General features: G+C 38.1%; 1 protein-coding gene across 5 annotated transcripts in view; it reads left to right on the top strand.

The window, feature by feature from the left end:
- Positions 1 to 22,613, top strand: part of ush2a (Usher syndrome 2A (autosomal recessive, mild)) — a 190,681-nt gene that overhangs the window by 151,493 nt on the left and 16,575 nt on the right. For all 5 annotated transcript variants that reach the window (XM_078945239.1, XM_023953554.2, XM_078945241.1 and 2 more), the window contains exons 68-74: positions 2,367 to 2,474; positions 2,974 to 3,157; positions 6,068 to 6,225; positions 8,082 to 8,240; positions 10,887 to 11,049; positions 12,693 to 12,910; positions 12,992 to 13,128. In XM_078945239.1, the coding sequence (XP_078801365.1) occupies positions 2,367 to 2,474; positions 2,974 to 3,157; positions 6,068 to 6,225; positions 8,082 to 8,240; positions 10,887 to 11,049; positions 12,693 to 12,910; positions 12,992 to 13,128 (1,127 nt within the window). The remainder of the gene's footprint in view (positions 1 to 2,366; positions 2,475 to 2,973; positions 3,158 to 6,067; positions 6,226 to 8,081; positions 8,241 to 10,886; positions 11,050 to 12,692; positions 12,911 to 12,991; positions 13,129 to 22,613) is intronic.

Genomic DNA, 22,613 nt, shown 5'->3' with positions numbered 1-22,613 from the left:
CCGAGTGCAGCTTTTACTTACAGCCTCGCTTCAATAAATCTCTGTAAGGGGCTTCTATCATAAACCCCCCAATGTGTGTTTTTAAAAATACTAACAATGACTGTGGAAGAGATTAAAATTAGTTTCAATCAGTTTTTCTATAATCGTTCACATAAGGTGTATTGCAGGTGCACATGCATGTAGGTAGTCACATCTACGGGATCACGCCGTTGTTCCGTGCACTTGGCCAGACAGATGTTAGTCCTCTAGCAGTCCAACACTGCCCTCTTCAGGCTGAGTGTTCATGGTCATTGGAAGCCATCTGTGTATTCACAAACCTTGGGATAAACATTACATGTAGTTTATTTTTGATTTATTTTAGTTTCACAATCCCTAAAGAGAGAAGATTTTATAGTCCATGTTTTGGGAAACTGTAGGTTAAAGCCACATTTACATAAAAGCTGTTTGACGTTCATTTAGTCTCCCTGTCTTTCACTTTTACTGTTAATAGTGGTCACACTTGAAATAATTTTGATTATCTAATGTAGACACTAACCAGCCCCATCTGTTCTTTTTTTGTTTTGTTTGTTTTGTTATAAACCTTAAAATATCTAAACTCTTTTCTTTTCCTAAATAAATGAATAAGTTGTGAGTCTGACCAGTTTTAAATTTTGTTCACCCTTCTGACTCAAATTGAGACGCCACCACACCCTGCATGGAAAAGAAATGGAGAAAGCAGCCTTAATTCAGTGTTGCAGCAAATTACAGAAACTTGCAGCGTAGATTTACAAATGCAGACAACACACACGCACACAGATACAATAACACGTACCCATGCTTAGTTGCACAGTTAAACAGAGCCTTACACTTCAACCCTAGTACTTTCGTATGGCTGGCAGATTTCCTTTATTTAACCCAAACAGAGGGTAGCATTGTGAGAACATTTGCACACAGACACATTGATCAGAGATTGAGTTAAGCTTTGCAGGCGCTGAGGCATGTTAAGCAGGCTAAGCAGGAGAAAGAGACGTGAAGAAGAAGCGATGAAGCACTCCGTTGTGCATTAGTCACTGCATATGTGCGAACTTGCACACACATGCATGTGGATTGGTGTGCATTTTCTCCGCTGTATGTACTCAACACAAGTTGGATATCACCTTGCACATAGCAGCCGTGCCGCTCACCTCAGTCCGCCTTCTCGTTTCACTGCTCTTTTACATTCCTAGTTAAAAACAGCTATAGATGATTGTATTAATGTTTTGCATCAAAACATTGTTTACAGCTGATACACTTTGTTTTTTATTTACAAGGTGTTAATACCTTTACATATTAGTTACCAAAATAAAGCATTATAAAAAATGAAAATTTTGAAATACCTCAAGATCTTTAACTATTTATCATGCTAAATATAATATTAAAACATAAATAATAAAAATGACCATAATTAAATGAAAAAAACAATGATTATTTATCATGTGGCAACATTTATGGAAAAAAATGTTTTTTAAAATCAGATATGTACCATTTCATCTAAAACTGTGTGGAATAAAGGACTGAACACTCTATTTTATGCAGTCATGCTTTTGAAATAATGTTGTTGAGTCCTATCCTTTTTTTCTCCTTTGAATTTGATTTGCAAGCTGTTGCAGGCTGTCAGTTAAGTGAATGACCATAAAATATCCTCATGGCAGCCCCAATGATTAGCTCTCATCTTGAGGCATCCACTCCATATTAAAAGAAGGTATATGTGATGTAAAATCCGTTTTCCAATATTCAAAAACAATAGAAGAAAATTCTGTTTTTGAAGTATCATCTGGTATTTGAAATTTAGCATAAAAGCTGATCTTTGGTGGCTTTACTTAAAGGACCAGTCAGTTCGCTGTGTGATGTCTTTTAGTTGGTGGAACGGGTGCCTATAAATAAATCATGTATGGACACTGCAGCCTAAACGCATACAGAGGTATCATAATTATCATAGATCAAAAGCTGATGACATTACAGCGTTGGACCGGTCCTATCCCATGTCAGTTCCACGGCTGCACATCTTTACGTCGTTTCATTATTGAGTTATGGCATGCATAATTTAACACAGACAGATATGGATCCATCCGTTGAGAATGTGGAAAAAAGCAGAGGGAGGGCGAGTGAAATGGAGAGAGCCAAAACTGATAACATGGACAGGACAAACATTTACTTTTTTGTATTTTTTGTAGGGTTTTTTTGCTCATTTTACATGTTTTCAGGTGTAAGGGTTTCCCATCACAGCTTAACGTCAGAGCTCCTTCTTTTTTTCTTTTTTTTCCAAAGATCCCATAACTACACATTGGTTATTAAACAAAGCAACCGACTTGGATGTGACATATGTGTCTCTGGTTTGTGGGTTACAGGCTTGCAGCCATATACAAACTACAGTTTTGTGCTGGTAGCCTGTACAGCTGTTGGCTGTGGAGTCAGTCAACCATCAACAGGACTCACCTTGCAAGCCAAACCTGCCGGTATGCACACACAAACACACACCTGCACATTTTGGCTGTGTAGGTGCATTCTTCTAATAGAAAATACAACTAATTTAAGTATTTATAACAAAGTATATTTTGTGTTTAATACATTTGAAAAGTTTTTTTTTAATGCAAATTACAAGTTTTTTTTTTTTTTAATATAATCCTAAGATAAAGAAACATATTTGTATTTTACATTTTGTAAATTCATCCTTTTAAGAAAAGGAAATATTTCCTTTTGATAAAAATTACTTTAGGGTTTATTTTTTATGGAATTCAATATAATTTTTCTTTCAAATGTTTTGTATATGCCTTTTACACATTTCGTACTGTTCCGTGTGTTCTATACTTTTTTATTTCAACTTCTCCTCAGATATATTTTAACTTTGTTGTTGTTTTGTTGTTTGCAATCAAAACAGAGACTTCAAATCTCCTTTAAAGTTGGTTTTAATTAAAGCAGGGCATTCAAATTTTCTTTCTATAATCTTTCCTGCAGGTGTGTGGTCGAAGCCGAGGCACCTGATAATAAATACGTCCGCAGTGGAGCTGTACTGGGATCAGCCGTCTCAACCTAATGGACTCATCTCCCAGTACAGGCTGATCCGAGATGGTCTCACTGTTTTTACGGGAGCCCGGCGTGACCAGAATTACACCGACACTGGACTGGAGCCAAAACGCAGGTAGAGCCTCGCATGTACTCACAGAGGAGAACAAACATGTGAAACCTTCATGCATGTGTTAAAGTCACACAGACACTTCTCCTGGAGTACATGGATCACGTTCAATGCTTCATATTTGTGCATAGAGTTAATGTCTATGCTTGGGTGGAGTTGTTTTAAAACATTGCTATCATCTCATCTATGTCTCTTTTGGGGGATGAAAACCGCACTTGTCTGTTTGTGTCATTTAATGGGCAAATATTTAATGTAGACGCAGACAGTCCCATGCACGCAAATTAAAATCACAAATCTGATTTCCCTTTGCTTACAGACTGCAACGGAGCATAGATTTTATTTATGTTTACTTTTATTTAAACTTTTATAATCTGCTTTTTTTTTTCAAGAAAACCTCACGGGTGCCTTTTTGTTTTTCATTCAGTTCTGAAAATATATCTCAGGAATTAAAAGTGCAGGTTTTTAGGTTAACCCTCCCAAACACGCACACCTTTTGCATGTGGGGGAAAGTGAAAGAAGGAAAGGAAGGAGATGGGACTGCATGTGTGTGACGTTTAATTTTCCATAATTCCAGATAGTCTGCCAGAAGGCATTCCTGTCCAAAGCCTCATCGCTCCTCAATTCACTTCACTTTCCTCTAACCGCCCCCCCTCTGTCCTGTCCCTTCTCTCTTACCTCCCTTCTTTTCTCAATTTTGCCCTGCACCAAGAATTACACAGGGAGCACCGGCCCCATTATCCAGGCGGGCTCGTGTATGCGCCTGCCAGTGCACGCCCTGCCACTGCTTTGTGTGTGCGCGTGTGAGAGTGCACGTGACTGCTCAAAGTGGCCATTGATTATTTATGACAATGTTGATTAGCTGTCACTTTGCTTCAGTAGCCCAGGAAGTGTCTAAGATGACGAGAGAATTAACCTATTCCCTCTGGCTGGCCCCGCAGGACACACTCGCGCGCGCGCACACACACACACACAGACGAGCACATCCACCGCCAAACAGATGCAAACACTTCCCTTCACAATTACCTAACACACACACAATTTAAGTTTTGACATCCCAAGGTGGTGTTTATATTTAAGTAAACGTCTTCCTGTGATGAAGTGCTGGACTTGGTTCGCTCCCTGAAACCGTGTACCTTGATAAAATCCTTCATCGCAGTCGTTTCTTCACAGGCTGGGTTCATACCCTCTGTTTTTCTGTCCCCTTTCAGTTGTTGTGTCTTCCAACTCGCCTTTATTTATATTTGTCCCATGTCACCCCATACTAGTCTATGAGCATAACGTATGACTGCCTTTAATATGTTTCCGTGAGTGTGATCTAACCCAGCGCAGAAGCTCTAATGGCCTCCTGTTTAAAACACTCAGCACAGGGAACAATAACCCAACATCAACGCCTATTAATGCATGTGTCCCGGAGTTTATAGCAAATTAAAAGCTTTTAATGTTAAATGGTGGCCCACTTACACAGTTAATGTAAGCTTTAGCACCAGCCAGCCACATGCTCTTAAATGGAAAATCTATCTTATGATGTCATGAGCGAGAGAAGTGCAGCGAGTCTAGACAGGCAGTGAGACTTATGAAAAAGAAAGACTGTCGGGGACAAATAATGAAATATGCTCCCTGCTTTGATTTGGAAAAACTGATAAATGGTCACTGTGATGGACTGGCGAGCTGTCCAGGGTGTACCCCGCCTTCGTCCGACTGTTGATGGGTTGGCTCCAGCATCCTTTTGACCCTCAACAGAAATAGGCAGGTTTGGAAAAAGAATAGATTATAAATGGTCAGATGTTTAAAAGTGCATAATGATGTCCTTTGGTACATTTACTGTAAACACAACTACTAGTAGTCTATTTACCAACAAAAAGCACCCCCAGATTTACTCCGTAGCAGTTAAAGTTCCACTCCAATCATCAACTATTGATCTATTGTTAGAGCGTTCCCAGTGTTTTTTTAAATTATGATTATGCCGTTTATAGCCAATAGAAAAAGAAACCTGTGTGGTTTTCTAGGACTTAGTTTCTGCAGAGCTGCAGTAGTTCATCAGATATTCACCTCTGAGTTGTGGTTAACCTGTTATTGCAGAGTAAGCCTGTCTTCATTTCCCATCATCCCTTTGTTTACACTCTTTCCCGCTAGGTCACAGCCCCTCACAACCCCAGCATTAACATTACCAGTGCCACAAAAATAGTGAGCAACATCAGATCTATCCAGTTTGAGCCAGATTCCAGCTCAGACAAGGAAAAAGAAGATGTTCATGGATCTATTTGTCTGCAAGTGGATGCATCAAAATGGAGCGGAGCAGGGAGCGTGTGGCCCGCTCATTGTAGCACCGAACTCACTGCTAAGAAGATGAAAGACAGCTTCTACTGATCACACTGAGCAGGTCATCATCGCCAGATGTGACCACATCTATTTAACCCTTGTGCTATCTTAGATGACCCCACCCTTACATTGACGTGTTCTCCCTACCATGACAAAGGTGGATAAAGGTGGAAAGATTTCATGTTATCCATGGACACCAGTGAGGTTCACAAAACATTGAAGAAAAAAGGTTCAGCGCACTGTCTAGTGGGTCTAGATGACCCAACGCCCAATGTTAAAGTGCCTAGGATAGCACAAGGGTTACAAGCTGATCTTTTGGCACAAAAAGTCTTCTTAGACGATGCCAGAGAGGAAAATCGGAAATTTGATCTAACAGAAGCTGAAGCCTGATCTCAAGCAATTAGGATTTTTCTGCTTACTCTTATGCAATGGATTTGTTTGTTTTTCTTTTAATTTGTGACATTAAAACACATTTTTCTCTATTACACCTACTTCCCTTTTAGTTTTATGATTAGAAAATTAAAAAATAACATTTTTTAATCAATGTGCTTGAACATGACCAGTGATTATGATTTCCTTTTTATTTGAACTCTTCAGGTACTTTTACGAGCTAGAGGCTGTTACAGGAGGGGGCACAGGAGTGAGTGACAAATATGCCGTACAAACACCCGCATCCTGTCCCACGGGGATCCCACCCCCCCACAGAGTGACTGCGTTGGGCCCCTTCTCCATCTCTCTTACCTGGTCCCCTCCTGGTGAGTAAATGTTAAAATGATTATTTAACAATTTTACTTTTTTTCACAAAAAATAACAAACCTCTTTTTCTTAAAGAAAAGTAGGATTAATCAATAGAAAACAAATAACATGGAGTCATTTTGACCTTAAGGCAAAAATGGAATGCATAGATGAAGTTTATTTTTTTACTTTTTTTTTACATTATTCACATATTTGAATTATTTTCAAGGCTTTCTGTTCTTTTAAAGGTTATTTAGGCAGCTATTTATGGAAATCAAACGGAGAAAAAGGGGTCGTACAGAGACAAAAACCCTGAGTAGTTTTACATTCACCTTCTGGCCTCTCAAGACCTAAACACAAACACAGGCATACATGAGCATGCACTTGGAGATGGGTTTCATGCTTATGGGGCAGTGATTGTCTGCCCTAACCCATCTATCATTGACTATTACCCTCTCATTAAGCTGATTTCCCATCTCAGAAACTGCTTAAAGAGCCAAGTAGCAAAGACACTTCACTTTGTTTTGTGTGTCTCTTATTTCTGTATATTTGTGTCTGTGTTTATGTATGCCTCTTTGTACTTGTGCATTTGTGTGTGTGTGTGCGTGTGTGTGTATATGTTTGTGTTTGCATCATTTTGAGATATTTCCATAGGCAGGCCTATTCTATCGTCATTATGGGTTGATTTTAAAGGTGAGGAAATATCGGCTGGGTTCTCACGCTTGGTTAACTCCCTGAGCCCACAGTCTGGAGTGTTTTCATCTTGTGTGTGTGTGTGTGTGTACATGTGTGAGTGTGTGTGTGCATGACTTTCATGCAGTGTGTCGATCTGTGTGTATGTTTTTTTCACGTGCTTACACTTACTGTCAAGTACTGGCGTGTGGGAATTAAAAACACATTTAGTCATGGCTCCTGAGTCAAAGATCAATTCCTCCAATGCTGCAATTGTGTGTGTGTGTGTGTCGGTGTGTGTGTATGTGTGTGTTTCAGTGACAGCAAAGGTGCTGCATTTGTGCTTCTTCATTTATACAAGACTGAATGTCGGCATTTTTAATTGAGGTTTCATTCACTAGAAGCATAGAATAGTAACAGAACATATTAGTTAATAAATATAAGAAGGTAAACATCAAAGTATCCTTAAATCTCTGTGGCATATTGGCATGTGTGTGTGTAAAACGATAAATACGTAGAGTACGCCAATGTGCTGTCCATCCACATAAAAAGCTCTCTGTTGTGATGTCACAAGGTGTGTGTGTTTAGGTGCATGTGTGCATATGTGAGTTGGGGGTTGAATAATTGAAGTCTTTCATTTGTCTGGTAATCAGTTCATTTTCAAGATATCTAGAGTTCATGAATGTTGAATAACCCATCACAATACAGTTGGCCTGAATTATGGAAAAACCTCCGGTGAGAATATTAACAAAGTCTAGGGTGGGTGTGTGTGTGTCTGAGTCCTGTCTGTATTTATACATTTGTGTGTATTTATCCAGTTAAGAGACCCGGTCCAAAGCGCCACACAACTCAACTTTTTCAATACAGCTCTAACTGTCAAACTTACCAACACTGTGTGCAGATCTGTATGTTAAAATGAGACAACCTTAAACCAAAAACAACAAATACAAATATAAATATATCAATATAAAAAGATGGGCCTACAGTTTCTTGACAGGATTTTTCTCATGCCACAAACATTGATGATTTTATAATAGAAATTGGACCAATCATGCGTTTGCATATGAGAAACTGATGACAATTGTGTGTACATCAGTTGTTTTGTTGGTCAGGTTGTTTTACCAACATGAAATGACATTCTTTTGTTGTGAAGTCATAACTCATAGGTATAAGTCCTTTAACTATAAAATATCTCATTCTACAGCTCACTTTAACAACACTGAACCTGTATACTACAACATCCTTTTCAATGCTGGAAGTCGCAAGGCCATAACATTTCATGGCGGGCAGCACCAGCAGCTCTCCGTGTCGGCCCTCGATCCTTTCACCGTTTACAGTGTAAGAGTGCAAGCTTGTCAGAGTGGTGAGTATGGCTTCAGGACTCATCGGTTGTAGAATGATTACGAAGAAAAAACCTGTCGCAAACTTTGAGTAATAATTGTTTCGGCATAAATAACAGCACAGACTTTGCTCTCTGACACATTCACAAAACCTCAGAGCGTGTAACTATAGCAGTAAAAGAAAAGTGAAGCCTCAAAAGTTTTGTTTTAATTTAATCAAACTGACAAAAGGTATATTGCAATCTTAACATTTTTACTCTATTTCCATTTGATCAGAGACAAATGGTGTTGATCATGTGATCATTTATACATACAAATAATAACCTTATTCGGTAACACTTTATATTAAGATTCCTTAACAAGCGTTGTTAACACATTAACAAGCATTATAAATGAATTTATAGGGTGTTAGTTAGACATTTATTAGTACAATACATCTAATAAGGTTTATTAAATTACTTAGTTAACACATTTACAAGCATTATTATTAGGATGTTTTTAAGATGCTAATGATGCATTTACTGACATTATAGGTGCCTAACAAATGTGTCAGTGTTAATAAGCTTAATAAGATTTATTAACAACCTTTGTTAACAAATTAAGAAGTATTATTATTGTTTGGGGTTCTAGTAAGATATTTATTAGCATTATAGATGCCTGACACAAGCCTAAGTGTCCATAGGCTTAATAAGTTTTGTTAACTAACGTAACAAATTAATAGGCTTCATTAATGTGTCAGATGCTAGTAAGATAATTATTAGCATTATAGATGTCTTGCAAATACCTGAAAGTGTTAATAAGATTTATTAACATCTAAAGTCAGACCATTGTCTTCTAAATCCATATTACTTAACTGATTATAAGCTTTACAAATGTATTAATTAACTTTGTTAATAGTTTATTAATTGTTTTGCAGCACCCCATCTAAAGTGTGGACGTTTTTTAGCACAACCATAAAGCATAAAGATTGTAAAAAGAATTTTATGACATTAAAACAGACTAAACATACACAAATCGTTCTGTAAAAGATATATAATAATTTAATTCAGACAAATACATTTTTTTTAAAAAACATATATACTGGTGTTGGATGACTAGCATCATAGCTAATAAGGATAAAATATTAGCATCTATCCTGAGTGAAACATTCATTGCAAATCCCATCACCAGCAGACAATTCTCTGCATTCAATGCCAACTGCATTCAACCACTGTTGCCTTGCTTCAAAGTCCACAAGAAAGTTGCAAAAGCCAGTCATTTTTGAAGAACGAAGACAATAAACCTACAGGAGCCATGCTAAAGCTAACACGCTAACCTGCCCATCTTTGATGCACAGGCAGGTCAACTAATGTCACCATTGGCTAATGAATCTGTCAATCAAACTCCTCAGCAAAACAGGCGTGCTCGCTTTCAGCCAATTGAATGGTCTCTTAGACTTTGCTTTCACACAGGTGACGAAAAAAGCCCCGCCCATCTTTGATTCTGTACCGGTCGGTCGTTAGCATGTTAGCTTTAGCATGGCTCCTGTAGGTTTATTGTCTTCGTTCTTCAAAAATTACTGGCTTGTGCAACTTTCTTGTGAACTTTGAAGCAAGGCAACAGTGGTTGAATCCAGTTGGCATTGAATACAGAGAACTGTCTCCTGGTGATGGGATTTGCAATGAATGTTTCACTCAGGATAGATGCTAATATTTTATCCTTTTTAGCTATGATGCTAGTCATCCAACACCAGTATATATATATATGTTTTTAAAAAAATGTATTTGTCTGAATTAAATTATTATATATCTTTTACAGAACGATTTGTGTATGTTTAGTCTGTTTTAATGTCATAAAGTTCTTTTTACAATCTTTATGCTTTATGGTTGTTTGTGCTAAAAAACGTCCACACTTTATTAGATGGGGTGCTGCAAAACAATTAATAAACTATTAACGAAGTTAATTAATACATTTGTAAAGCTTATAAGCAGTTTAGTAATATGGATTTAGAAGACAATGGTCTGACTTTAGATGTTAATAAATCTTATTAACACTTTCAGGTGTTTGCAAGACATCTATAATGCTAATAAATATCTTACCAGCATCTGACACATTAATAAAGCCTATTAATTTGTTAAGTTAGTTAATAAAACTTATTAAGCCTATGAACACTTAGGCTTGTGTCAGGTATCTATATTGCTAATAAATATCTTACTAGAACCCCAAACAATAATAATACTTCTTAATTTGTTAACAAAGGCTGTTAATAAATCGTATTAAGCTTATTAACACTGACACATTTGTTAGGCACCTATAATATCAGTAAATGCATCATTAGCATCTTAAAAACATCCTAATAATAATGCTTGTAAATGTGTTAACTAAGTAATTTAATTAACCTTATTAGACTTATTGTACTAATAAATGTCTTACTAACACCCTATAAATTCATTTAAAATGCTTGTTAATGTGTTAACAAAGCTTGTTAAGGAATCTTAATATAAAGTGTTACCCATTATTCTGTTGAGGGCAATGCAAAATTCTAAAGCAAAGCGCAACCATCTTCTAAGGCGAAAGCCTTTGGAAATGGTGTGTTGTGGAAGTCATAAATGAAAGGGAAAACTTGAAAACGTATTTCCTCTCAGTGTTTTAATGACTTTAAGTTTCATTATCTGTTTCTCTGCTCATAGGAGGGTGTGGAATAGGCGACAGGGGCTATGTTCGCACGTTAGAGACTACACCTGAAAGATTGCCACCACCCACCGTAAAAGCCGCTGGAGCTAAAGTCCTGGAGATCTCCTGGACACCCCCTTTGAAACCAAATGGATTCATCACCTCCTACCATGTATTTAGGTAAAACACATTGTGCAAAGATTCCCATTTCCCCAACCTCACTATTCGAAGACAAAAAAAAATAGGGTATGTTTGTTTCTTTTTTTGTGTACAGAAGGGCTGCTTTAGGAGCCATTTGTACTCCTGTATTATATAGTGCTTTGGCTGGGTTTTTATAAAAAAGGATTTAACTTAGACAAATCTTTGCATAGGAAATATAATTTCAATTGATCAAATCTATTATTTGCTTTTACTTTCAAACACATTTTCTTTTTTATGTAGGTAAAAAACTGCTTCCAAAATTCATAAGAATGAAAATTCTGCAAGCCAGTAGAGCAAATTTGTTCATGCACATTTTTTTATACGGGCATGCTCCGGGTGATAGGTAGTAGAAAACACTTAAACAACTTATAAGGGTAAGTAAGGGTGAAGTAGGTGAGTTGCAGGCTGTCTTATGGATCCCCCAAACCCTCATGGTGCGCATGAGTGCATACTCTTTGCATGCAGCCTGACTGTTACAAATTAGAAAATTAGACAATCAGAGGATAGTTTGTGAAGGCATCCTACGGACATCGTATGAGCACTATGACACCCCATGTGTCCAGCATTTGCACAGAATCAGTAAGGAGCCAGTGCATGCAACTTACTATAGTGTGGTGTACGGGCACTGTTCGACATCATCACCTGTACATTATAAGTGCATGCATTTGCATTACACAATACTTCATAATACACTTACCATATGCACATGCCTCAATGGAACTGCAAAACACCTGCGCTCCTCTTAAGGTGCAGCCACTACTGTCTACAACCCTTAAAGAGCCTGGACAAACCAAGATCTTGCAACACCTGTAACAAAAACTTCACTTATTGTATGTAAGCATGTGTAAGTATGGTATGTCATTTCAATCCAGCTCTTTCATATGGGGAAAAGATTTATTTTAGACCACTACATAAATAAAGTCAGACCTAAATCTCAATTTTGACTCCTTTACAAAATGAATCTAATTTATACAAAGAAAAACTAAAATTTTTGGTAATATGTCCTCAAGTAAAAGTCTTCTTGTGAGTAGTTGCACTATGTGGATGAATGTGCATCTAGATGTGTGTGTTAATTCCAGCTGAAGGTCGTGATCTGCTTGTTGACCAAAGACTGTGTGATCTGTATGCAGGGTCAGACCAGACTAAGCCCTTTAAGTCCTCAGGAAACAGGCATTAGCATAGCAGTACACATACGCACTGACACATCTGGAATGATCAGACTCAGGCAGACAGGGACTTGGATAAAACAGGAAAATGTCTCTCTTTCTCGCTCATGCACACACCTGAAGTCCTGCGTAATCAAAGACAAATGGTCTTACCAAGATATCCATGTGCTTGCATCAGCCAAGGACTTACACACATTGTTTTAAGATGTGGTGCTACATTTTTAATATAAAGTCATAAGAAAAGGATCATTTTCAGAGCTATAAAGTGTAATGTTTTTCTATAACTGAGGTGCATTTGAATTCCAGTGCAAATACTTGAAAGTTTCATTGAGCTATCAGTTAGGTTTCATTGAGCTTTCAGTTATGTAAATTAAATTATACATTTTTAGATTGTCTTAAGAGTCAGTAGACACAAACAATAAGTAACAAATAATTGGATTGTATTTCTCACAACAGGCGTCCATTAGGAACAGAAGAGGAGCTGCTGGTTTTCATTTGGTCAAGTGGTCCTCTTCAGTTTGTTGATGCAAGCCCTGCCCTGCAACCCTACAGCTACTTTCAGTACAGAGTTCGCGCCTATAACTCAAAAGGCTCGGTTCTGAGTCAGTGGACTTCAGCCAGGACCTTACAGGCAAAACCAAAAGACATAGCTCCTCCTATTGTTACACCTTCAGGTAAGTGTGCCACTTCTCTGAATGTGATCTTTATCAAATACCACTGTATGAATCTGTTCTCCATTCGACTCACCTCGATAGGTGCGTACTCAGTAAATGTGAAATGGAGTGAGCCAGGGCAGCCCAATGGCCTCATATCTCATTATAGGCTGGTTTACAAGAAGCACCAACAGGACCCGACTCTCAACCCAACTGCTATGGTTGCTCTCACTGTGGAGGTAAATGCAAACATGTTGTTAAATAATTATTTAGGCACACTTTCTTTTATAGTGTTTGAAGTTTTATGTTTAAATCTGATAGACTTGAATGTCTTGAATACTTTCACATGAGTTTTTCAATGGATGACAAACCATTACCAGCTACATTTAATAAACACTCTATGGAAGACATACATTCATCTTATAAAGACGTGTTTTTTTTTAGAAAGCTTTATCATTGAACTCCTGCTGCAGAAAGTACTTGTGAGAACAAATGTCCTGGTCCTCAAAAACCCAATTGTTTTCTTTAATGGTTACGATTTTATTTCAGAGTTAGTTTAGATCAGAAACAATTAGTCTGTTGCGATGGTTAAGATGGTTGAGCTTGGGGAAATGCAAGTCAGAGAAATGTGTTGCATAGATTGGAAAGTCTCACAATGACAGTAAGACAGATGTGTGTGAACCTATGTGTGTGTGTGTGTTTGTGTGTGTGTGTGTCATTGTCAGTTGCTGTGCGTGTGAAGAAATTTATACTCTACCTGTGGTGTCCACACCATCTGCTTGCCAGTAAGGGGGCAGAAGATAAATACACACACACATACACACACAAATAGTCCATATCATACTTTTCTCCAGGGATCCTGCCTCTTATCTTGAGTGCCTGATGCTGTAATACAGAGAATAAGTAGTTTATTTGAACCACATACACGGATATAACTGCACTCTCACTTATTTTAAACAATCATTATCTGGTCTCGCTTTGAGTTTGTCTAAAAAAAGTGTTTTTACTATTTTTCATCTTAATTTTTCTTACATTTTATTTTACAGTTTTCCTCATAAAAAGAAGCCAACAAATGAGATAAGAATTTTGGTTGTGCCTGGAAAGATAAACTAATGGAAATAAGCATGTCAATTAAACTGCAGTGTTGTTGGAGTATTGTTAGAGAACTAAACTATGTTGTTAGAGACATTAGAAGAATCAGAAGAGACTGAGTGAGACAAGAGTCGCGCTGGACTTAAAAGAAAGCGAATAAGAAAGAAAGAGATGCGACAGGTTGATAGATAAGGGCGGGATAGCGAAAGAGGGATAAGAGGCAGAATATAGATCTATATCTGTCCATACGTGTGGCCTCTTCTCTCTCCGTGACCTTTGGCTTGTCACTCATAATTAATACAAGATGTAAATGGAGACCTTTCACCTTCTCATTGATATGGAGCACTTTGTGTTTCTGTGCGTGTGTGATTGTGTGTGTAGGAGACGCGCTCATTGACATGGCATAGACATATTTTGGTGACGGTCATTTGTCACAGAGTTGCATTCACAACATGCACCGTGTGTTTGTGGAATACACAAAGAACTAACCCAATACAACAAAGTTCTCAACCAATGGAAAAGGAAGTGATATGTGATATATTCAGTTATTTGTTGTTGGTTTTTTTGGACTGGTGTAATTCAAGCAATTAAAACAAAAACAGAAGCTAAAGAAGACAAAAGAAATTAATATCTCAACATAGATATCAAACTCAGAATAATAAGTCTTGAATTGATTTGGAAATAAAAAAACTTAGAAGGAAAACAAAATATAGAAATACACACATAGAAATACATGAAGTGACCTATAATCACAGTATTTTTATTCTTTGACTTTTCATATTATTTATTGGTTCATTTGAAATATTAATTGTTGACAATACAATAAAAAATAAAACAAATTTAGAAATAAAGACATTTACTGATTAATAAACGAAGAAATATTAACAAAACTGTAAGAAAAAAGTTGCAGTGTAATTACTTATAATCATAAATAGAGATTTTTGCATTAATGCATACAATACACATGTAGATTCATTAAATATATTGATTAATAACTAAAGTCAAGTGGAGTTGTATTTGTTGCATGAGAAGTAGTGGAAAGAAACAAATGTTATACTGTCCTACCCCTATAGAGTCATTTATTTGATATTTATGCATAGTTGTCATAATCTGTCATAAAAATGCAGATTTTTCTTCAAGTAACAAAATACAGTTCAATAAAGTTCATAGTGTCTGTATGTGTTAAGTGACTTCTTAGGTTCTTCTATTATCAGACACGATTGTGTTTTTCCACATACCTTACATGTTTCGACGCATGTCTTCCACCACATCCCTACAACTGGTCGACTCTTACGAAGACGGAAGACATCAGTCGAAACATGTAAGGTATGTGGAAAAACACAACCGTGTCTGATAATAGAAGAACCCAAGAAGTCAATAAAATAGAGTGCTTAAATTTTTTTTTTCAGTTTCATAATTTCAGTATACAACTATATGAATTACATGTCATGTAATAGATATTACAACTGAATATTTACATGGAGGTACCCGTGGCTTTGAAACAATGACGGAATTCGTTTTAATCCTGTGCTGTATGTGTGTGACAAATGAAAAAAAACACCCAGTAAACCTAAACCCACAAAGTTTTTGCAAGGATATATGTAAATAATAATTTATGAAAGTCAAAGTAATTCATGTTTGTTTTACATCAGCACAAATATAAATTACACAAACATGATCCTACTTTTTACCATTGCCACAGCATTTCCCTTACTTGTTGGTGTATCGTTGTATGTTTGTGCTCTTCCGCCTTGTGTGTTGTTGTGTCTGTGTATTGATCTCGGGCTGCTCTGCTCCCTGCTCTGTGCCAGCTTGGCTGATTAATGGGGTCGTCATGGCAATCGGATGGAATGAGGGTATGAAGCGCAGGCGGCCTGCCTCACTAGACCCCTACACAGCGCCTGGCACGTACATACCTCTGCCTTTTTTCTTTTTTTAAACTCCCAAATTCACTTTTTAATTGCTTTACACTGTCTTGACAGACATGTTAGTCCCTCTAGAAGGCTGGCATCAATGTCATTCTGCACTGTTTTCTGTATTTTTCCTTAATATATATATTTTTTTAGTGTTTTAACATTTAAACGGCTACCTTTTGTCACTTGCATTGAGCATTTTGATCTAAACCACTTCTGAATTTCAGAATTTTTACTTCTGAAGACCTCTGTACACTTTCAAAGCACTTCTTTAAAATTTTTGCCTTCTTTGATAGTTTGCTTTTTTTGTTGTAGTTTTTTTTTCAGTTCTTTATCAGTGTGCTTCTCTCTTCTATTTCCCACCCTCTTTTACCTCCTCCACCCTTCAGGCCCTCTCCGCTGCTCTCATTCCCATCTATAATCGCGTCCCTACCCTCTCTTTGTACCCTCTTTCTTTCCCTCCCTTGTATTTTTAACCAATCTCTTTTTGGTTTTGTCGTCCTACCACCTCCCTCTGTCTTCTCCTTTACTCTGCTGTCCTATCCTCCCTCCCTTGGCTCTTCCAGATGTTACACTGTGGCCCTTGGGATCCTCTATGAAGGGAGATGGTGGGCATTCGTGTGTGTGTGTGTGTTACTTTGTGCGCATATAGATGTCTGAATATGATCTCCCGTCTGTGTGCATGCATAGAATTTTGTTTATCCGTGTGTATGCAACAGTATGCGTGTGCGTGTGTGCTGTATTAATACATCCCATTGATCAGAGCAGGACCCCTGACAGTCATCATCCCTGAGAACCATCTGGCCAACGCCTGACGCTCCCTCACCCAAACAGAAGCTGACACCCTATTAATCTGCTACTGCCATGCATACATTCGTGCGTGAGTTTATGTGTGTGAGTCAATGAATCTGTGACAATATGTGGAAGACACTGTACAAAGGGTTCCGTGTAACATATTTGCCATGACCGTGTTTCTGTGTATGTGATTGTGTGCGCGCACGTCAAATCCAAACTGAGCGCATGCAACCAAACATGTGCACGTACCATTCTGCCAACAACAGCCGGCGCTGAAGGGAGCTGAAGGGTGCTTGGAAATTAAGGTTATTACACAAATTGAGCCATATGGTCTAAATATTTCAGAGCTGAAATTTACTAGGCAATAAAAATGGCCCCTACCTCGGTAATGGTGTAAATTACAGCTTAACCACCAGTGCTAATGATGTCCTTCTGTACGCCCCGTAACCAACCGTACATGAAGGACACATTGTTTAAAAAATACCCATGAAAAGCAAAAGAGAGGGTGAGAAAGGGGGAACAGAAGATAGGAGGATACAATGAACAGAGATGAGAGAGGAGGAGAAGGAGAGAAATGGTGGAGAAGAGAGGAAAGTGGATGATGAAGGTTCAAGGGAAAGAGTGAAAAGCCAGCAGCATGTTTACAATCTGTTAGTTTACCATCAACAACCCATCAGCGTGGTACAGTGTGGCCCAATCAGATCGGTTTCAAAGCCAGTACAAGCTCTAAGGGTGTGTGTGTGCAGGCCCGCGCATATATGTATGTGTTCAAAAAACATGTTAAAAAGATGTTATCAGCCCAAATTTAACATATGGTGGAATATATTGGATAAATACAGTCACATAATTTGGGAACGTTTGCTGTTATGTTGGCACGTTTCAGACTAGCACACAGGTTCAGTGTGACATTTTTATTCTATTCTGTTTGACAAAGATGTGATCAAATAGAATTCAATCTTGGCTTCTAGTCTACAGTAAAAGTTTGAAAGATGAAACAACAAAACTGAACTCAAGGACATATTTTTGTTTGACAACCAGAAAACTTAAATTGAATGACTGGTGGCTTTAAGAAAAAGTTCATATTTGATGTATAATGTAAAATGAAATGTGCCAAAAGAAGCCGTTCTATTCAAATCAATCAAATACTCAACTGAGAAGTATTTGCATGTCAGAAAGAGGTATTCATGAAGTTGGGTCGTGCCATTTTTTTCCTAAGCTATATCAAGTTGTCTTTGGAGAAATACACCACCTGGTCCTTTAGAACTGAGATGTTTACAGATTTGGTTAGGGTGATAGCAACCGTGGGGGTTTTTATTAAGCATTTTTGGTGCAAGCTTTTACCCTATGTACTTATATGACACTGTTGATGCTGATCCTCTCCAATGAAAATAGTGTTTTCTCATGATGGAGGACATATATTAAGAAAATTAAGATTAAAGTTGCGTTTCTGAGGATTTCTTTATTCAAATCGTGAATCAGAAGCAGACAAATATATGCCATCTGAAAAAGCCTTTAGCAGTGGCGTAGGTGCTTTAGTCAGCGGGCCAACAAACTCCACATTCTGATGCATCCACTTGCAGACAAATAGATTAATGTACGTCTTTGTTTTCCTTGTCCTAGCTGGCATCTGGCTCAAACCTCTTTGGCTCACTGTATTGCTCACCATTTTTGTTGTACCGGTAATGTTATGGTGGGGCTGTAAGCTAGTGGGAGAGAGTGTAAACAAAAAGATGATGGGAAGTCTGAGTTGTTGGAGATTGGTTATAAAACTCTTCACAATTTTCAAACCAGGAACTGCATTTTATAACCAAAGTTTGAATTTCCCAAAAATAGAATACCAGTCAATCACAAATTAAAAAAATGTGCTTTTATCAGTTATTCAGAACCCATACTTATGTACAAAAGTGTCTTGCTTTTTTGGCACTTATTGAAAGTGTAAAGCCTTCACTGGGAAAAAAAAGTTTCTTACCTTTTTTTACACGCGTCTTTTTTGTTCCTTTTCAGAAGTATGGTTTCAAGACATGAATGTCCTGTTTAAAGGGCTTACCGCACCATATTGATTTGACTTAAGTCCACATCATGACTAGACCTCTCCAAGATGGTAATTTTTCTGTCTGAAGAGTGAAGAGGTGGACTTTCTGGTGGAATTATGAATAAGCTGTGATTTTCACCATTTTAAAAAGCTGAGATTCATTTGCCACATCCAGGCCTGATTACTGCCAGACATGTTGAATCAAGAAAACACTTCAGCAAAACTGGTCTGACAAAGCGATACCCACAGTAAGAACCCAAACCACAGCATCTCATGCAAAAATAAATCAGGTGAAAGCAAATTTCCTTATTTGTTTTAATGTGTGGACAACCAAGGGAAGCCATTTATATTGTTCTGGATTAATGTGGAATGGAACTTAATAAGGAAAATCAAAAAAAATGGTAAAACAATGCTACTTCAAGACCATATTATAATACCTTCCTTAACTACAAAAGAATACAGGAAATAATGCTAAGGAACTGCAGGTCCCTCACGATTCAGTTTAATGAGTAGTTATGATTCAACAATAAGTAAAAGGCTGGATAAGAAAAATCATCCCCTCGGGAAGAAGGAAATATTTTCTGTCTTCAGAAGAAAAACTATTTTAAAAACGATCAAACTAGTGTGACTACATCTAAACAATTGAATTCAATATTCAATTGAATTGAATATTTATCATAACAAAATACAATGAAGGGAATCGATGAATGTGTATTTGTTTGAAGCAAAGAGATTTTTAAAGGCAGATGACAGAATTTTGCATTTCACCACACGACTCTGTATGAGGATCTTTTTTGTATTCAGTTCAAACCTTATCTGCTCTTTGCTGGGATCGCAGCCTTCAGCTGCATTTATTAGACATGTAAGATATTTCTTTCTAAAGAGCCGTTTAGTTTACAGAACAAACTCTTATGCTTGGATACAAAAGCAGCAATGAAACACTCATGCATCATAAGTCAAACCTTTTCTTTGTGCACTTGTTGCAACTCGGCACACTTTTTTTTCTTTCAGCCATAAAGGAGCACAAGTGGAGCAAACAGGGTGGTGGAATTGAAATAAAAAGGGCTTTGCCCTTGCTCTTAGAGGACCTTTTAACAAATAAGGAAGACAAAGGAGTAAGTGGAAGAGACAAATGCAGAGCTGCAAGCTCACAGGCTGAGGTGAGAAACATGGGGGAGGTTAAGAGAGGAGGAGGACCGATGAAAAGAGGAAGGAGGGATTGGACGAGATGATGAGGAGGTTCAGATTCAGAGTTTGTTAGGCTCTTGGCCTATCAGCCCCTTTATTCTGAGGTCTCCAGCTTTGATTGGAGAGCTCTCAGCATTAACAGCTGCATAATCAGTCGGCCACACTCTCTCCTCACCACAATCTTTTTTTCTCCCTCTTATCTTTCCTCAAAACTTCTCCCTTTATTGCTCCCTGTTTTTATCCTTCGCAATGGCACAGCATTTCTTTGTAGAGTTTGCCAAATTACAGTTTTTGTCTTAACACTTATCCACATCCTCTCTCCTCACACTTAAAGTCTCCCCTTATGTCTTCCTCCTTTAAGTGAGTTTACATTTTCCTGCCTCCTCTTCCACCCGCACTCCTCCTTTGGTTCGTTCTGATGCAGAGTGGGTGTTTCTCGCCGTAATGACAGCTTGTGTGTTATTGTGTCTCTGTTTGTGAAGAGGCGACATCATTCAGTCTAGTGCTCTCCACTTTGTTTTTAATGTGGCTTTAAGGCTGCATCTGCCAAATGATGGGCATCATTTCAGAGGAATGCTGAGGGTAAATATGTACGAGGAGGAAGAGCAGTGATAAAAATTCAATCCCTGATCACTGCGTTCACTTCAGATGAAGAGATTTCCTGGTGCATGTGTGCGTACCTGACTGCTTGTTTGTTTTAATGCAGGAGCACTACTTTTTTTGAAGGAGGCCCTCCCAGAGATTGGATGTGAATACCATTTCTTTGTTTGCCCTTTAGCAATATGTCCAGTTAAGTATGTTGATGGACTGAAGATGTAACCGTTATCCCAACCAAAGCAGGGGTGCCTTTCAAATTATGTTCTGAAACAATCTATTTACATGTAATTGTGTTCATTTTATACTACAGTTTATTATTATATTAGTTTTTGAATAACTAATTTTTTTTTAAATGCTTGTATTTTATTTTTAAAGTCCCACGTCAACTATATTTGTATCTATTGTAACAGCATTTTCAGTGTTCTTTCAATTATGATTACCCTTTTTTGAGGCAAAATCAAAAAGCCTCTGTCATTTTTTAAGACATAGTTTCTGCAGAGTGGCAGGGGTTCATCTGGATTTTCATCAGAGTTGTGGTTGGGACTGTTTGCACCGAAGTAAGCCTCCACTGATATCCCATGATTCCTTTGTTTACACTCTCTCCCAATAGCCCCTCACCACCCAAAGCTAACATTACCGGTGCAACAAAAAAAGGCGAGCAGTATCGGAGCGGTCCAGTTATACAGTTCTGAGGCATAGCATTAAGAAAATGAAAATGTTAATATATCTATTTGTCTGTAAGTGGATGGATTGGTATGTGGTGGAGCCAGGGAGATTTTGGCCCGCCCATCTCAGTTTTTGCATCACAAGTAATAGCTTTTTCAAACGGCGGGTTTTTATCTTCTCCTGGTCCATCAAAAATTGTATAAAGAAATACAAATTTTTAGTCTTAACATCTTTTATATATGTCTTCCATCGTGTGAAAACGGCTACAAGAACATGTTAAAAATTCCAAAAATATGATTTTCATAGAAGTGGGTCTTTTAGCTCAGTAATAATTAAAATAGTCTCTCAAAAAATAATTAATTAGGTTTTAGGTTTAAGAAAAGTTGGACACATGCTTTTTTTAATATCTGTAAATTTTAAACGCAAAATTTACCTTTTTGCATAATTTATCCACTGGTCTTTGACTGCAACGCATACAAATACAAACACACAGAAACAGCAAAAGATACACAAAAAACATAATATGCTGCTCCTGGGGTCTAAAGCCGCCAAAGCCAATCATAGATGTCGGTGTGAAGTGAGTATGCCTGCTCCAAACCCCTACAGTCCCTCTCTACATCTGTGCTGGCCACAGACAAAACACATGCCCATTGGCACTCTGTGTGTCTGTGGGCGTGTCTTGCTGAGCCGGTGTGTATTTATGTGTCGCACAAATGTCTATGTGTCAGGGTTTGTCTAACGCATCCTGACTAGCAGGGACACCCATGCAGGGCATTTACAAACAGAGCACGGGGCAACCGTTCCAGCATCAGTGCATTGGCGATGCACGTATAAATATGCAGGCACACACACACATAGGTTTGGCTTGAGAGCTTGGCATGGGGTGCAAGAGATCAGCGTGTGGTGCACCAGTTCACCTCAGAAACCTCTGAAAACAATTAAAGTTCCCACAGGGCTGGTCAGTGCACAGCCTAGACAAATAACCCAGACTGCTCCCTCGAAATAAATTGAAGAGTACTGAACTAAGATTAACTGAGACATATCTAATCATAGCATGTTCAATCACACACAGAATTAAGACGTAAAGAAATACAAACCAGCCCTGCAGCTTTATTATCTCTCCTGGACTCATTATGACAAAGCAGAGAGGCCAGAGACGGCCTGTGGGAACCAAGCGTCCTGAAGGCAAACCAGTTGGACCCCATTCACCTGCCATTAAGCATGCCTCTTTCATGTGTGCTGCTTTTATTTGTGTGTGATTGCTCTTGTGCCCGTGCATGTATGTGTGCAGCCATATGCTAATGTTGGTCCGTCTCTCTGTCTCTGTCTGTCTGCAGGGTCCGGCGCTGGGGCCTTTGTGAAATAATCAGCATAATTCTTTTGACAAATACACATGGTTATTCTTAATTAGTATCACACATTGCCCCCCCGGCTGCTCTGC

The sequence above is a fragment of the Oryzias latipes genome, chromosome 3 (genome assembly GCF_053564925.1).
Source record: "Oryzias latipes strain Hd-rR chromosome 3, Olatipes_Hd-rR_3.1".
Lineage (NCBI taxonomy): Eukaryota > Metazoa > Chordata > Actinopteri > Beloniformes > Adrianichthyidae > Oryzias > Oryzias latipes.
The sequence above is the reverse complement of the archived record's forward strand: the minus strand, read 5'-3'. Positions and strand labels throughout refer to the sequence as shown.